The sequence below is a fragment of the Suillus subaureus genome, assembly GCF_016647635.1.
Source record: "Suillus subaureus strain MN1 chromosome Unknown BJ212scaffold_5, whole genome shotgun sequence".
Classification (NCBI taxonomy): Eukaryota; Fungi; Basidiomycota; class Agaricomycetes; order Boletales; family Suillaceae; genus Suillus; species Suillus subaureus.
Genome location: NW_024538561.1, coordinates 1,785,621 through 1,804,012, shown reverse-complemented (window position 1 = coordinate 1,804,012; position 18,392 = coordinate 1,785,621). Strand labels below are relative to the sequence as shown.

Sequence of the window (18,392 nt, the reverse complement as noted above, 5' to 3'; positions counted from 1 at the left end):
CCGATTCACTGATCAGCGACCAAGACGCACCGAACGCAGACGTCCACAATGCACATCGCACATATATCGGAGTCGTGCAAAGTGACTGCTACCGAGTCCATCCATTACTACTCCATGGCAGGTATTCTACCATGCACGAAATGACAGGGCACTGATCACCACAATGGGCTTTGATGTAGAAAGTTTTTGCCAGTGACATCCTTGAGGCTGGGTTTGCCAGTGGTGCACATGCCACAAATCCTATTCGCCGAGGTGACGTATCTCCTGTGCATTCCATTGGTTCGGGTCATCTCAAAGGATGTTGCCGAGTACGAAATCTATGTCAAGCTGAAGGTCATTTTGAAGCTAGAAGAGGGGTGGAACCCCTCAGACGAGAATTTGAATGAATGATCTTTGATAGGCGAAGCATGAAACATTGTTCGGTTGTGCAAAATCGGATTAGGAGCGTTCCGGTGTGTTTGAATGAAGTGATGCAGTGCTCTGTAATTACCGTTTCTGAAATACATCGGCTCCTCAAGGTTTCCGAAAACAAGGCACATGCAGCGTAACGCAAGAACGTAATGATGGGAGCGCAATCACATCCGCGATAGATTTATTCCCACGGGGCTGTGGCAAATGTTTGTATGGGAACTGGGTGACACAAAAAACATTGCTGCAGCATCAATCCAACAAATTTCTGCACATCACAAGCATCAGTGACTTTGAGAGAGAAAGTTGTAGCTATGGCATCAAAGCCTTAGTGTCATATCCCATATGCCAGACCTAGGTCCCATAATATTCCCACACCTTCTGGGCCTATTTCCAGACCCCACCTCTGACTCATTCCCAGATCCCCTTCCATCATGTGCTCCACACCTCAGCAGGATTAGCTCTGCTATGGAATTACCCCTGACCTCTGGATTTTCACTATGAGCCTGATCCATACACCCCTATCCTGTCCACCATATGCACATTCCATCCAGCAAGACATCTGGACTTTACCTCCTCTCAGATTCTGGACTACATCCACCACCTCACATATCTCAGTCCTGTTTCCACCTTGCCTTCTGGATTCCCAGATCTCTGGATATTAACTGTTACTATCTCCAGACCTATTCCCACCCTCCATCTGAGATCCTGTGCCTATCCCCATTTAGGCATCTCCGCCTTTTGTTAAGGTCATACTCAAGGCTAAATGGATCCAAAGGGCTTCGGCCTCAGCTTGTGCACTGTGCCCCTTACTCAAGTATTGTCCCTTATTTCAGGAAGGCAAGACTAACACGTCCAGAGGGTTGGATGGGTAGCATAGCAGATCTGGATGACTTCCGGTAAAGGTTCAACAACTCTGCTAGCTTGCAGAGCAAAAGAAAGAAAGATGCCTCTACCTCTGGGGTGAGAGGAAGGCTACTGACTCTCTAAGTGTTGGTCGAAATGTGCCAAGTGATATGTTTGACCCTTAAGGGAAGCAAGGAAAGCAAGGATCGACAAAGTGACACCAGGTCAACTCTAGTGAAGCACGCATGCAGGAATGTTGAGCACATAAGAGCGTGAAGTGTGGGAATAGGGCGCACACAGTGCGTGAATGTGTGAGAACTGAAAGATGGCATGAAGACATGAAGTGGGACTGCTGAATGGACACTGATGCTGATGGCTAGGGTGACAGCTCTGATGGATGCTAACTCATGATAATTCTGACTGCTAGATGCTACTAGACATGATGGTGGTAGGTGTATGAAAACTTCCTAGGCAACAGGTAAGCTGTGCCTAGGCATGTTCCCAGGGCTTGGAAGTGAATAGGGAGCACTCTAAGTATGTAAATGATGTAAGGACAGGGTCCATGATGAAATAAAATATTGTATGATGCTAAATATGGTCTGATATGAGAATAAACAGGAAAGAACTCACTAGGGGACTGGTTGGACAATGGATGGATGCTCCCAGATGCTGCATGACATAAGGCAACCGAGCATGGGAAGAGTGCACTAAGTGTGTGCGTGGGAATGTGTCGCATAGTGCGGGAAAGCATCGCACCTCTGGTGCATTTTGCAGGAAGGTCATAGCTAGTGAGTCATACACTGTACCAATTGTTGTGTGTCAAAATATGTGCAATATACACCTAGAGGATTCTTGTTCCCTACAATGGAAATGAAGTGTAGGTAATGGATCAGTGAGCAGGATGGATATACTGATAACCAAATTACTGGAGTTAGGGGACTACTGAAAGGAGACAAGCACTGGTTGTGGATTTGGATGAGGTGTGGACTGGACTGGACAAGTGGACAGATTGAATGACAAGATGTTGGAGGGGGATAAGATGTGGATTGGATCTGAGATGAGATAAGGATCAGATCTGAGATCTGGATATGTGGATATGACACCTTTCCAGTTCTCGGTTATCTCTGTTTCTGTCTTGCTGATTGATCCTTGTACTAGTTTCATCTTTGAGTTCATTTACTTATGTTCCATCTTACTTACCAATGTATTTCCACATGCTCATACATAGCCTTACTCTGTTGCTTACTGATCCTCTTGGATATCCTCTAGTATATAACCCCTGTACAACTTCAGTAGAGTCCTCAGTCTGAATATCATCTTAGATCCTATCCTACTTGCCCAATCTTCTTCTGGATTTCAGTCCATCTGAGTTTGTCCTTTTCCATAAGGCCTAGGGATGGATTCCCTAGGCCAGAATTCCAGACCTTCAGATTTGTCCCCTATGTCTCCATCCCAAGTCTAGGGATTGCTTCCCTAGGCTGGAGTCTTGCCTTTCCAGCACTTACCCTCTCTCCAGACTTTGGTCCACTTCCTGTCCCTCTAACTCTACCTTAGGGTAGTCCACCTCTGTTTGTTTCTACATTGGACTTTGTCCAATGTAGCCCCTATTCCTTCCAGACCTCTGGATGTCCTGTCTCCTGTCCTGTGTACCTCCAGACATCCTGTCCTTCCATCCTGTTTCCTGTAGAGGTATTATCCTGGGGTCTCTTCCCTTTCTGTGCAGAGAGAACTCCTCCAGAACTCTCCTGCACTCCTCTGGATATTTCCCACACTTCTCTGGAAGTCCTCCTGCACTCTCCACCAGAGTAGCCAGCCTCCAGAAGTCCTTTGGACTTTGATGGACCATCATTGGACTTCATCTGAAATGAAGGGCACATACTCAGGTAAGGGGCACAGCATATGAGCTGAGGCCAAGCCCCTCTGAGTCAATCTCTCTCCCCCTTGAGCATGGTTCTTAACACTTAGCTGGTGTGGAAAAATGAATAATTCTTGAAAACTTCCCTGAGATGTGATGGACATTGTGAGAGTTTTCCCTCCAGCACCACCAACAGCTCAACCAGTGATAAAATTTTCACCACATTTGAAAGATACATGTCTACAAAGTAACTTTCATCAATGAGTTGCAACAATTCTGAGGTATGTAAAATTGCTGCCCTATAGCAAGTTGGAAGGTGTGCAATTGACATGCTCACAGCCACAGATGTATCAAATATGATATTGTTTGCATCAACTTGACGTGTCTTGACCACTGTCAACTTCACTACACCTCATGCACAGTGTACTTATCCATTCTGATTGTTATTCCTAACATACCATACATAATTCAAATTCTGAAATGCCCCTCTCAAAACAATTCCATTCACAAGCACAGTGAGCCCACCTCGAATGAATCAGATCTGCACAACTGAAATCACAGGAAGATAGCAAGGACACACTTTCTGATGAAGAAGTCACAGCTACCAGTTCACATTCAAGACACCTCACACAAGCAGTTGCACTCAAAGAACTTGATATCCTGCATGAAACTGTCTCAAAATATTGCACTGACCTTGAGAGCTACAAGCAGGCACTTGTCCAGCAAGATACTGAGATCTGCAATCTTTGTGATGCCCTTCAATCCACAAAATTCCAATATGTGAAGCTCTAAGACATTGTCTCACAACTCTGCAGAGAGCATGCAATCAGTCAGAAGGCTTTGGTCACTGTTGAATGAGCACTTGCAAAGGAACAGCACAAGCATGTCACTTACTACAAAGAGCTCTGTAATGAGTGGTGAAAGTCTCTATGTGCACATTCATCTGCAAGAAGACAATCAGACCAAGCCAAGGAACTTTGGAAAGTGATCATCCCAACTGCAAACACTAAAGCTGAGTCAACAATACAACAGCTTCAGGCCTGTGTTGTAATGCTTGAAGGCCATGTTATTTCCCTTGAAGCAGAATGTGCTCAGTTGTGCAACAAGCTCTCAGAGTCTCATAAAAAAACTTGCTGCTTTCAGATACAAACTCTATGTGCTAAAAAATCTATCAGATGGTCCTGTAACAAGGCTAGTGAGCTTGCATGGACATGAGAAATTTCCCCACCAACATTTTTCAAGCAATGAATGTACACTTCTTGAATTTGAAGCCTTGCACATTCTCTCATTGTTGCTGGATGCTCTCAGGGTCATGTTGGAACCCTCATTTAAGAGTTCTTTTTGCTGTTTGGTGTCTGAGTGAAGAGGATGAGCTGATGAACCATTCAATGAACTATCCTTGAGAGTGGAGTAGCTGCTAAACTTCAACTTGCCCATGAAATTGGACAGACAAAGAGTTCATACTACAGCAAAATACTGACTACCACTGATGACCTTCTACCTGTGTAGATCTTACAATAAGCAATGATGGAACATCTCACTATCATGTCAATTTTGAGTCTATGCATATCAACCTTGCTGTTACTGATTATGCAGCACCTGGTATCAGCCATGATACACTATCATCAAAAAATCAAACCCACTTGCTCACCATTGAGTCTACTGCTAATCACACATCAGAAACACAACTTGAGCTCTGGAAGATGAAGATTAACTCACTATGTGACCTGTATGATTGTTCACCACTGTCTCACAACAATCCTTGGATAGAGGTTGACTTCACTCAAAAAATCTGTGGAATGAATGGTGATTATGCAGTGGACCAGAAAAAAACCTTTCAATTGGTCCAGGAGTGGAAGGTCAAAAATCTGTATTAAGCATTGGGTAAAGCCTTCCTTGACCATGCATCTGATGACATTGTAATTTCTCTTCATGCTGATGCCCATTCATTGAAAGCCACATCAGCAGGTGGCCAGGACATCTGGGACTAGTTGCCAGCTGGGGAAAAGGCTTCACACGATGCACTTGCAGATGATAACATGGAACATGCTGTTGGCAAGGAAGTTTTCAAGATACTATCCAATGAAAAGAAACAGGAGTACCTCTGGTTTATACAGGCTGGCTATGCAATGCACAAAGAGATGAATGCAATGAAGGCTGGCAATGTGGCATTAATGGCTTGCTGGCTTGAGAATAACCCAACTCCTTTAATCCTACTGGCAAACAAAGACAATGCTGCAGTGCTACAGTGCATCAATCTGATGGCTGATGGTCTTTTGGCTGCTGAGGAATGTGCAATGAAGATTTCCACTCATGGAGGTGTCAAGGCCATCAGCCTAGCTGGTGATATCTTCAACCACAAGGATGATAGAAAGGGCAGCAGGATACTCACTAGGTCATCATGGAAAAGCTGAAGGACTTCATATCCACATTTCCAGATACCAGCAACACTCATTTCCAGTCACACTGCCTTGGCTGCATTGAGCTCATTGTCTGGTGGCCACAGTACATCATTCTCCTTGAAATTGTCCATAACAAGAAGGAAAAATGTAACTTCAATCATATGGAACTCAACCTTTACAACACTCTCCACAATGTTGGTTCTATGACCAAGATGTCAGTCATAATTCTCTATCATGAGGCAATCTCAATCTGGTACCTTAACTTCTCTTGGTCAACAGATCTCAACATTCTTGGCCTTGGTCCATATCACAATCAGCTCAAAGCTCATATTCAGGAGCTTATTGATGATCCTGACCTCCTGCTTTGTTCTGATGCTACTGGTGAAAATGCAATGCTCACTGGAAAGTCATGGCATAATTTGGACACTATCAAAGCTGTACATGAACTCATGGCTTTACCTGGTCTTCTGCACCTCTACATTGCCCTCATCACATTCCTGAAAGGGAATCTCTCTGGATGGCAACACTTCACTGCAGAATATGAACCTGACAGCCTAATCACCATGTTAATTGCAGAAGAGTGTGCAATGGCTTACATGCTCACAACTAGTGATGCCAATGAAGGTGCTCTCAGTGCTATGCAAGTTTTTATGCAAAACAAGCTGACAACAACAATGCATCAGTATGGGGTGCGGGCACTGTTTCATTGCAATAATATGCAAGATTTCATTGATTCCACAATATTCAGTGGTGCCATTGAGAAATTCTGCATGCAGGAGGTGTTATAGTTATATCTTTTCACCTTTCACCTCTTCACTTATTCATGTTACTAATCATTCTTAGACATTCTATCATGTTCCATTGTACAATTCCTATCCTCTTTTTATGATTCACTGTTTACTTTCCATCTCTAACTCATTTATCAAAGCTCTGCTTCAATCCCTTTATTTAATACCTATCTCTTATACTTGTATTCTTTAACTTGACCTACACAGACCAGGGCCTGCAATATACTGCTTAACTTGCACAAGTTGTGAATAGGTTCATGCTTTAGACTCTTTGTTTTTGTCAAGACATTCTTGTAATGCCAAGCATAACAAAAGGTCAAGTTACTTCTATATTGTGCAGTTCCCTAGAACTCACGCCCAGAACCAGACACTATTTTGACCATCATACCAACTCCTCCTGGTTTCACCTGGGACGAAGAACAGAACAAGTTCTATACCCTAGATGCTAAAGGCAACAGATACTCACTAGACCAGTGGGCAGTGTTCTACGCTGACCAAGCCCTGAAGAACAAAGTTTGGAATTTCTTCACCCAAACTTACGAACAATCCACCACTGCTACTATGCCTAAAGAAATTGGCAAGACCCCCTCCCCTTTCAATGGTGATACCTGCCTTGCCCAAGGATGGACCCTCCAAGTTGAGGCATACCTAGATATGAACAATGAAGTATATGATAATGACAAGAAGAAACTTATCTTCATGCTTAGCCTTATGACCAAAGGTGAAGCTGCCAAGTGGGCTGAAGGCCAATTGAAAGCTGCAGTAGTGGCTAAGACTTATGGTACATGGGCTGATTTTGCTAAGCAGTTTAAAGCCACCTTCTTCCCTAAGAATGTTGAACAGACCACAATTTATTGCATTTCAACCCTTAGACAGACTGGCAGTGTGGCTGCTTATGCATCTTTATTCTGAACCATCCTCACTGATACTGGCATCAATGAAGAGAACACAAAGATTATGTTCTTTAGAAATGGCTTGAAGTGTGAGATTACCTCCACTATCTATGCCTTCAACACCACTCCCACAACAATTGAATCCTGGCTAGAGAAAGCCCTGGATGTTGAGGTATGAAGGACCTTAACAGCACCTCCTTCCTACACCAAGGCACATGATCCCTACACCATGGACATTGACAAAACTGAACTAGACAGAGAGAAGAAGACTAGGAAGACTTACTTAACTCCTCAAGAACGAGAGCATAGGCACAAAGGCGGCCTTTGCTTCAAGTGTGGTAAGAAAGGCTTAGCTGCAGACTGCCCTAACCACCCCATGGTTATGACGACCACCAGAAAGGTAATCAAGGAATCATCTGACAATGATTACAAAGAATTCCAAGAATGGAAGGCATTTAAAGCACACCAGATGAAGAAAGCTGGAAAGAAGCTGGTTAAGAAAGATGAGAGTAGTGATGAAGAGGATTTTGCCTAGGGGAGACTGCACTGGTGTCAGACACTCCCAGAATTGGACTAGTAGTACAATCTGTTGGCAACACTAATTCTATTTGTTTGCCTTTAACCATCAGATTGAACATCTGGTCCACAATTCATCCGAATCCACAACCAGCACTCATCTCTTTTTGGTAAATCCCCTAACTCTGGTATATTGGCTATCTGTATATCTGTCCTGCTCCCTGACCCATTACCTATGTTTCATTTCCATTTCATGATTTGTGATCCATTTCTACTTACCAATAGACCATCCATATGCTTTGTACATAGCCTTGGACTCTGCTGATTGATCATTCTGTTAGATACCTATAGTATATAACCTCCTGTAACTTTCTGTAGTACCTCAGTTGGAATATCATCTTAGTTCTACTCATTCCTGTCCTCCGTACTTGAGTATCTCCGCTCTTGTCACCCTCTGAGACTTAGGATTGATTCCTATAGTCTATTCATGTCTGCCTCTGTCTCCGACAGTCCATTACCATTAGTTTCTAGTCTGGACTCGTCTGGATTAGCCCTATGATACTTATCCCTCATCTGGAAGTCATCTGGATCCGCTATACTACTCATCTGACCTTCCAGACATGTTAGTCTTGCCTTCCTGAAATAAGGGGCAATACTCGGGTAAGGGGCACAGCGCACGAGCTGAGGCCAAAGCCCTTTGGATCCAGTTATCCCTTGAGTACAACCTTAACAACACCTCACCAAAGGGACAATTGTTCCTTCTGAATCCCCTCAACCCTCACCATTCTTCTTCATTGGGAAGAAAGATGGTTCCCTCCAACCCTGCCAAGATTATCACTACCTGAATGAACACATGGTTAAGAATAACTATCCTCTACTGCTAATCTCCAATCTTATGGATAAGCTAAAGGACACCAAAATCTCTACCAAGATGGACATCAGATGGGGATATAATAACATATGTATGAGAAAATATGATCAATGGAAGGCAGCTTTTGCTACTTCTTGAGGACTTTTTGAACCCACAGTCATGTTCTTTGGAATGTGTAACTTGCCTGCCACCTTCCAGTCAATGATGAATGACCTGTTCAGAGACATGATCCAAGAAGGATGGATTATTATATACATGGATGATATACTCATCTTTTCTAGGGATGATGAAACTCACTGCATCTGAACCCACAAGGTTCTCCAATGACACCATGACAATCTCCTCCATCTTAAACCCAAAAAATGTACCTTCAATGTAACCAAAATTGAATATCTTGGTATGATCATCAAACCCAGTTCTATCACCATGGACCCTGCCAAACTAAAGGGTATATCCAAGTGGACAACTCCCATGAAAATGAAAGAAGTCTGTTCATTCCTTGGATTTGCTAACTTTTACTGACAGTTTATTGCTGACTATTCTTCAATTGCTAGACCCTTAATTGACCTAACCAAGAAAGATGAAGAATTCTCTTGGACCTCTGAACATGAGGAAGCCTTCAATAAGCTGAAACATATCTTTACCTCATCCCCAATTCTTCAAATACCCAACAAAAATACCCCTTTCGCTATTGCCACTGATGCTTCCTTATATGCTACAGGCACAGTACTTCTCCAGAAAGACAACAACAGAGACTGGCTCCCTTGTTCCTTTTTATCTCAATTGTTTAACCCTGCTGAATGTAACTACCAGATCTATGACTGAGAACTTCTTGCTATCATCTGGGCTTTGAAAGCCTGGAGACATTATCTCCTCAGATCTCCCTTCCCTGTCCTCGTGCAAACTGACCATAAGAACCTTCAATATTTCAGAGACATACAAGACCTTAACCACCATCAAGCTAGATGGCAGATTTTCCTTTCCCAATTCAAACTTCAAATCCAGCACATATCTGGAAAAGAATTTATTATCCCTGACCTCCTTTCCCATAAAATGGATCACCTTCCAGATGTAGACATCAAAAAGGACAATACTAGTATACAACTCCTCCCTGACTCTTTATTTCTCAATGTCATGGACATGTCATTCACTGACAGATTACATATTTCTTCTGCCATAGACCCTGTAGTTCACACAGTGCTTCAAGCACTTACAGACTTTTCCATTCCTCATCCCCTCCATTCAGCTCTTTCTGATTGGAAATTGAGTGATGGAATTCTCACTAATAAAGGACTTGCTTATGTACCCCCTGGAGATCTCCAATGAGAACTCACTTCCCTTCATCATGACTCTCCCACTGCTGGACACCCTGGACATTATAAAACCCAGGAAGTTCTTTCTCATGACTATTGGTGGCCAGGACTAGCCACCTTCATCAAGAACTTCATAGATGGCTGTTGCATCTGCCAACAGAATAAAGTAAACATGCACCCATCTACTCCACCCCTCTTTCCTGTACCTGCCCCTATTTCCAACTGACCCTTTGCCTATTGTTTGGTTGATCTTATCACCAATCTACCTCTTTCTGATGGCTTTGACAGCATCATGGTCGACCACGACCATGGACTTTCGAAAGAGGTAGTTTTCACTCCTTGCCTCAAGACTATAGATGCTGAAGGTGTCATGAACATTTTCTTTTCCAAAGTTTTCTCTAGATATGGACTTTACAATAAAATTATTTCTGACCATGGACCCCAGTTCATTTCCCAATTCCAGATTGAACTCGAAAAACTCCTTGGGTACAAGAACTCCCTTTCCATTGCTTTCCACCCATAAAGTGACAGAGAAACTGAACAAGTTAATCAAGAACTTGAAGTTTATCTTCAGATCTTCTGCACTAATGACCAGACAGGCTGGGTACCTATGTTACTGCTTGCAGAGTTTGTCCATAACTCACACCACCATTCCGCCCACAGTACCTCTCCTTTCTACCTCATGATGGGTTATCACCCATGTCACCTCCCTGACCTTCACCCTAAATCTGACATTCCTAATATTGAACAATGCCTCACTATCCTTAATAAAGCATGCAATGAAGCACTAGCTGCTCATGAACTTGCATGAAACACTATGTGTCAACAAATCACACCTAAATTTGTACCATTCTCTAGAGGCAACAAGGTATGGCTTGAAGCCAAGAACCTTCATCTCAGATACCCTAATTGGAAACTCACTCCTAAACACAAAGGACCATTCACCATCATTGATGTACTATCTCCCATAACTTATTGACTCACTCTACCCACACAATGGTGCATTCACCCTGTCTTCCACACCACTCTCCTTTCTCCCTATGAAGAGAATGATACCCATGGCCCTAATCATATTACACCACCACCAGATATTATTAACAGCAAAGAAGAATATGAAATAGAAGCTATCATTGGACACTGAGGCTCTTCTTCTAGATGCCAATATTATGTTAAATGGAAAGGATTCCTGAGTTCCAAGAATGAATGGATGAAGGAAGCTGAACTAGGTAATGCTTCTGATTCTCTCCTTACTTATAAACAATTGCATTATCTCCTTTGATAGTAGTTGGTGCCTACTACCCTTAAAACAGGGGTAATGTTACAATTATATCTTTTTACCATTCACCTCTTCACTTATTCACATTACTAATCATTCTTAGACATTCTATCATGTTCCATTGTACAATTCCTATCCTCTTTTTATGATTCGTTATTTACTTTCCATCTCTGACTCATGTATCAAAGCTCTGCTTTAATCCCTTTATTTAATACCTATCTCTTACACTTGTATTCTTTAACTTGACCTATGCAGACCAGGGCCTGCAATATACTGCTTAACTTGCATGACTTGTGAATAGGTTCATGCTTTAGACTCTTTGTTTTTGTCAAGACATTCTTGTAACACCAAGCATAACAGGAGGCCAAATGGATTGATGGGCAGAAGCTGGAGAAAAAGCAATGGCAAGAGCTTGCAGATCACGACAAATGAGAGGTTGAAGAGACTTGTCAAAGGGTTGCCACAAAGAAGGCAAAGACAGCAGAGAAGGATACATTGCTGGATGTGGTTGAACTAATTCTTGACAATGCAACACTCAATGCCCTCAACATGAAACAAATCATTGAGCAGCTTAAACTGCATCATTACTGTGACAATACACTACACAAACCATACTCCCATAAAATTGGCACTAAATGTGAGCAAAAGCTAGCATACCTGAAAAAAATTGTTGCAGACTTTAAGACTTGTACAGAAGCTACCATGTTGTCTACCACACAATTTGATGTGAGCACATCTCATCATGACAATGTGGAGGATTCAGATGACAAGATGGACTTTTAACATATTGATTATCATTGATCCCTTGGACTCAGAGGTGCATACATGTGCAAAACCTATCATGACTGTCTTGTTGATATCTGAAACAGCTGTAAATCATAACACTCCACTTGTACTACTATATAGCATACCTTAGGCACCATCTGACAGTCAAATTGATGTTTCTTGTGCATGGTACTTCATATTTGAGGACTTGTACCATTGAGTTTTGAAAATTTGCCTATGGGAATCTTACATAAGCATCACAGTGATGGAACCAAGAATGTGCACCCCCAGTAATGACAAACCCTGAAAGCTCCTTGTCAGCTGCAAATTTGCCTCTGACTTACCCAAGTGATAGGAACAGGACAGGACTTTCTGGCATTTACCAATGCCATCATGAACACCAATGATAATTCATCTACACAAAAGGTGTCACCTAAACTCAACCTATAACTCAGGTTGTTCATTATCCATCTTTTTGCTTGTCCAGAATACCTGCTACTATCTGTGCTCATTGATATCTAGCTCCCAAGACAAGTTTTATCAGTGCATGCAGTGGCATGTGGCCATGCACCCTGGGCCTCCACCGCACCAAACTCCACTCATCCATCACCTTCACTGCTCTTGTCCTTCTCTGGTGATTGACTGGTGCACTTTTGGCACCCATGCCCTCATGTGGCCACCATCATCGTTCTCTGCAAAAACCTGCCTTCCCTCCCCAAATTCATCTTACATTATCCTGACAGCAATACTGGACACACTGTCACTGTGTTATTTAACATTGATGTCTCTGGCCTTAACCACATCCCCCCTGGTATGAAAAATAGTACTGCTCATATCTTATATCATTGCTAGGTATTTCAAAACAAGGGCCTGCACTGGTATGACCACCATCCTCTGCCACACTCGCAAGCTTGCTTTCCAGATTGAGTATCCCCTTGCAACTAATATAGGACAACCTTCTTGCACTCATGAATGACAACTTGAATGACAATGATGACTTCAATGTGTTGTCCATTTTGGGATTCTTCATTTGAGGTTGGACAAGCTTAGAACATAGAGACATGTCTCCTTAATTTGTTTAAATAAAATTTTCACATGTCTCCATAATGTTCAGCATTTGTTGTGAGCAAATTTACTTGTATTTTCTTTACTCTGGTGTGGGGGGTGCCATTGAAATTTTGAGGTGTCATGGTGGAGGCAACACCAGGCTTCATGCAGTTGTGGTTAGGCCTGGCACAGGAGGGTGCAGTTAGAAGTTAGGTATGGTAGGATGAGTGTTGCTGAGTTGCCAGGTTTTAATTCTGCTCAGCTACCTTTGGCCATGCTTGAAGATATAAGTGTATGGCACATTGAGTCTTAAATATGGCCTTTCAGCACATTCAGCACACTGAATGGTGCACTTGACAAGGTACAGGCTTCATAGGTGGATAGGAAGTAGATGGAAGAAATGTATATTAGGATGTGATAGCAAACAGAATTACAAAATTAAAGCTGAACAATGGCCATCAGCAAACTGCTGAGACTCAGATATTCCCAGATTTTGTACCTGTTTCCTGTACATGATGTGATAAAACAATAGTATCATTCAAAGTTGTTCCCTGAAATTTCAGTAAGTGCCCTAACACAGCCCAATGCATGGCATCCATTTGGCAATTTTGATGCAGAGTTTTAAGTACCATACCTGCCCTTTGCCCTTGTGTACAGTGGTCTGAAGGCTCACTACTACCCCCATATCAACCATGAGTGACCCACAGAGGACAATCTGAGATAGAGCAAGAGGCCAAATGAGAGGGATAAAAGGGACTAGGGGAGGGACAAGGGGAGGAAGTATTGATTCAGCCAATACCACAAACGCTAGTGCTCCTTCTACCCCTGTCAATATTCCTCCTCCTCCTACTACCAGCACTGCTGCACCTTCCACCAGCACTATCATTGCACCTGTCCCTTCCTCAAAATTCAACATCAAATGGGAAAGCAGGGGCATAGATCGCACCTCCTTCCTGGTTGCTTACCTTATGGCTCATCATGGGGACTGTTGTGTACTTTTCAGCAAGAACAAAAAGAAGAAGAATCAAACTATGCAAGATGATGACAGTGGCTTGCAGCCTTCCAGCAAAGAAAAGGGTGGCATCCATGCCGTCATTGCAAAGGAGATCTTTGCCAAAGATGTTCACTATAGCAACTACTATCAGGCATATCCTCAAAATTTTGCAGTTGCAGTTGGAAACCATTTTACCTTGCAAGTACTTTTTCTTTCCTTCACCTTTTATATGCTAATTTACCTAGCCTTAAAAACAAATACTGAATACAACAATCAAGGTTTAATCAGACCAGAGGTAGAGTTGACCCCACTGATCCAAGTGCAGCAGCCAATCTATGTGGTGAGTATTTTCTTCTATAATACTTAACCAATGCCAATCAATTTGTAGAGGATGTGCTAAGACAACTTCCAACCTATGATGACCTCAATGAGTTATGGCACAGCATCCCATCATATGCCCCCAAGGCATTCTCATCCAATCACAAAGCTGATTACTCTGGCCACCTTCTGTCTATGATGCACATGAAAAGTGCTCTTACTTCCACAGCTGCTGTCAGTAGCTGTCCAGCTCCAGATGATAATAATGAATTTTATGATCTGGATGGCTGTCATATCCCATATGCCAGACATAGATCCCACCATATTCCCATGCTTTCCAGACCTATTTCTGGACCCCATATCCAACTCATTCCTGGATCCCCTATCCTGTCCACCCTATGCACATTCCATCCAGCAAGACATCTGGACTTTACCTCCTCTTGGATTCTGGACTACGTTCACCACCTCACATATCTCAGTCCTGTTTCCACCCTGCCTTCTGGATCCCCAGATCTCCAGACCTCTGGATATTAACTGTACTATCTCCGGACCTATTCCTGCCCTCTATCCAAGATCCTGTGCCTATCCCCATTTAGGCATCTCCACCTTTCCGGCTCTCGGTTATCTCTGTTTCTGTCTTGCTGATTGATCCTTGTACTAGTTTCCTCTCCAAGTTCATTTACTTATATTCCGTCTTACTTACCAATGTGTTTCTGCATGCTTGTACATAGCCTTACTCCTTTGCTTACTGATCCTCTCGGATAGCCTCTAGTATATAACCCCTGTACAACTACAGTAGAGTCCTCAGTCTGAATATCAACTTAGACTTGCCCAATCTTCTCTCAGACTTTGGTCCACCTAAGTCTGTCCTACCCATCAGGCCTAGGGATTGATTCCCTAGGCCAGAGCTCCGCCTTTCTGGCACTTACCCTCTTTCTGGACTTAGGTCCACTTCCTGTCCCTCCAACTCTACCTTAGGGTAGTCTACCTCTGCTTGCTTCTGCATTGGACTTCGTCCGATGTAGCCCCTATTCCTTCCAGACCTCCAGACCTCCTGTCCCTCATACCTCCAGGCATCCTGTCCTTCAGACATTCTGCCCTCCGTACCTTTGGATGTTCTGTCCTCCATACCTCCATGTCCTGTCCTCCAGACCTCCTGTCCTCCATACTCTGGACCTCCAGACCTCCTATCCTTCCATCCTGTTTTCCTGTAGAAGTATTATCTTGCAGTGGGAACTCTCCTGAGCACTTCCTGCATTCCTCCGGAACTCTCCCACACTCCTCCGGATGTTTCCCATGCTCCTCCAGAAGTCCTCCCACACTCTCCACCAGAGTAGCCAGCCTCCAGAAGTCCTCCGGACTTCATCAGACCATCATCAGACTTCCTCTAAAATGAAGGGCACATACTCAGGTAAGGGGCACAGCATACGAGCTGAGGCCAAGCCCCTCTGAGTCAGTCTCTCTCCCCTTTGAGCACGGTTCTTAACAAATGGGACCAAATGTTCTCTCTTAGCTAACAGTTGATTCAGCAGTTGAGCTCTTCACTTGAGCACCAGTGCATAATAGAATCAAAGAACACTGATATTTGTCTTGAGCAAGCAAAAGCTCAAACACATGCTTCTGAAATAAAACTCCTCTGCCTCAAGCTCTAGCTAGGAGAACAGCAGCCCCAGCTCCAGCAGAAGCGGCATGAAGCAGTGCTATCATTTCCATCCATTGCTGAATCTTTGTCAAAACCTACATCTTGATTGTGCCTGTCTTTTCAGTCTACCCTCATTATACATCACATATTTTTTTTGTTAGCTGTCATTGTCAGGTATTGTTGCTGTTATCTTTGTTTTGTTTAGCATGCTTTTGATACACCTACTAGTATGGCCTTGTTGCTCATGTACTATTACAGATTTTGATGGGATATCTACTAGTCTCTGCACTCTGCATTGACACTGTAAGGACTGTCAAGTAAGAGATTCACAAGCTCTATCTGGCACTGTTGGCCAGGAGTACCATTAGTAGCATTATTACCTATACCATCCCCCACTGTAGCCACAAACCATGCCCCTTCATGACAAGCCCATTCAACCATATCTTTGCTTTTATGCTGTGCCTCAAACTGAACAATCATGTTGTGAAGGATGAAACAACACAAAATCCAATAGCTCAAATAGTGAAGGTCTTTTTCTGCAGTGATAGGGTGGCAAAGCTTGTGAAGAGATTAGAAACATCATTTAATAGCTGCACAGGCATGTTCAACCTGAACCCAGACCTGAATCACCTTAAAATTAACAGAAGTGTTCAGGATGTTTGAAATACATATGCAGGAAAGGTGATAATTGAAAGTTTGTTGATTGTGTGTCAAGGCTCCATTCTGTGGTTTCTTGATGGTGGTGTAGAGACTCATGCCTCTATATGGCCATTATAGGACAAATCCCTAGGATAAGTCACTCATGTCATTGTGCACTAACACACTCACATATCCCACATATCTGCTCCAGGTCCTCCACTATGGTCCATCCTCCCATCCATGTCCTTGCTAAGTCCACTGGTGCATTTTTCTTATACTCTTATCACTCTGATGTACCTTCTGGACCAACTACAGCACTGTAAGCACATGTGTGCACACTTAGGCACCATTACATATAGATATTGCTACCTATTCACTTTGCTTCTGTACTACAAGTGTTGCCTAGCACTTGATATAGGGAAGAGACTTATAGTTTTTTAGAGTATCCTATCTTAGTATCCCCCACCTCTGTATAGTAGCAGTAGTTTGCACTCTAGAGCAAGTTTGAAGCCTTCAGAAGTCCAAATTCACATGTGCTTGCTTAGATGCAACTGCCTTGCATTAGCTTGATCATCCCATCACTGGATTCAGTCTCCAGTCATCCCTTAGTCTCTACACTTCTGACCCCCATCATGTGCTGTCATGCATGGTATGGAGTTCATACCATGACATATACAAAAAGAAGTATAGAAGGGGATGATTAGGAGATTGTATGAGGATATATTTCTCATTCATAAGCTTAGTCATGTATTTCCCATTATTTATTTACTTGTATTTATAGTTTCAGCCACTTGATTACATCAGTGAACCACTCAGATATGTTTGTAAGCATGTCATGTGACTGGTAATATTCTGATTTGTAAGGATTTTTCCATGACTTATCATGTTTTGTCATGATTTGTCATGCTTTGTAATATTTTACTCATGTACTTTAGTAAGCAGCTGATTCAGCACACCAAAAGGCTTGGTTTGTAAGCATATTCTTACCAATCCAGTCATGAGTCATTGCTTAGTAAGGATGGTTTCTAAAATGCATATAAGGACTCCATTCTCACATAATCAATAAGTTTTTCCCTCTTCTTTCTTGTCTCAAACTGTGAGATTTGTAAGATTTGAAGTGCAGGAGTTTGCCCTCTTTCTGTCTCAATAGTGTGAGATTGTGAAGAAAGTGAAGGCCTCAAGATTGCCTTTGAAAACTATCATATTGCTAGTCCAGATTGATTGTATCCTATCTTATAGGGATTGCCTATACAATAATCTATTGTTTTATCTATTGTTTCACGTATTCAAGTCAGCATTCTCTCTTTTACAAGAAGGGAGACATGAGTTATCTAGCCAGCATAACACATCAGAAAGGTTCATATTACCTACTAGGTCTCAGTTAACCTGACAAAATACACTACTCCTTTACTATCAAGAAGCGATCAAGCAGAGAAGTAATTTATTACCCTTTGGCCACCCACAGACAACATGTTATCAACCAAGAAGTAGAAAATCTATTGACCATGAACTTGAGGAGCTGGCACCTTAGTCTTATTGAAGTACAATTGTGATAGTCATTGTATTTCACCTCAACTTATATAAGACCCTCAAGTAAGAAGACAGTGCACTGCATTTCTTGCATGTGCTCTCACTTTCTACCATCCCAGTGCACTTTTGTGTGCATTTTGACCACACTTCTTCCAGCATTTGCACTTTGTGCATCCTCTAGCACCCATTTGGCTACAGAGTCTCCCTCTGTCATTTCGAGGACCCCCTCTCAGTAGCTGTCCTTTGGGTCAAGTTCTGTCTCACATCCAGGTCTTGCTGTAGAGTTCCC

The 18,392-nt window shown here is 42.7% G+C and overlaps 1 protein-coding gene across 1 annotated transcript; it reads left to right on the top strand.

Annotated features, from left to right (window-relative positions):
* Positions 1-13,717: 13,717 nt before the first annotated feature.
* Positions 13,718-14,826, top strand: BJ212DRAFT_1477370 (uncharacterized protein; the record flags this gene model as incomplete). Its single annotated transcript, XM_041339537.1, has 3 exons — positions 13,718-14,176; positions 14,263-14,314; positions 14,363-14,826. 3 exons carry the CDS (start codon positions 13,718-13,720, stop codon positions 14,824-14,826), a joined length of 975 nt encoding a protein of 324 aa, XP_041197373.1.
* Between the last annotated feature and the right edge of the window lie 3,566 nt (positions 14,827-18,392).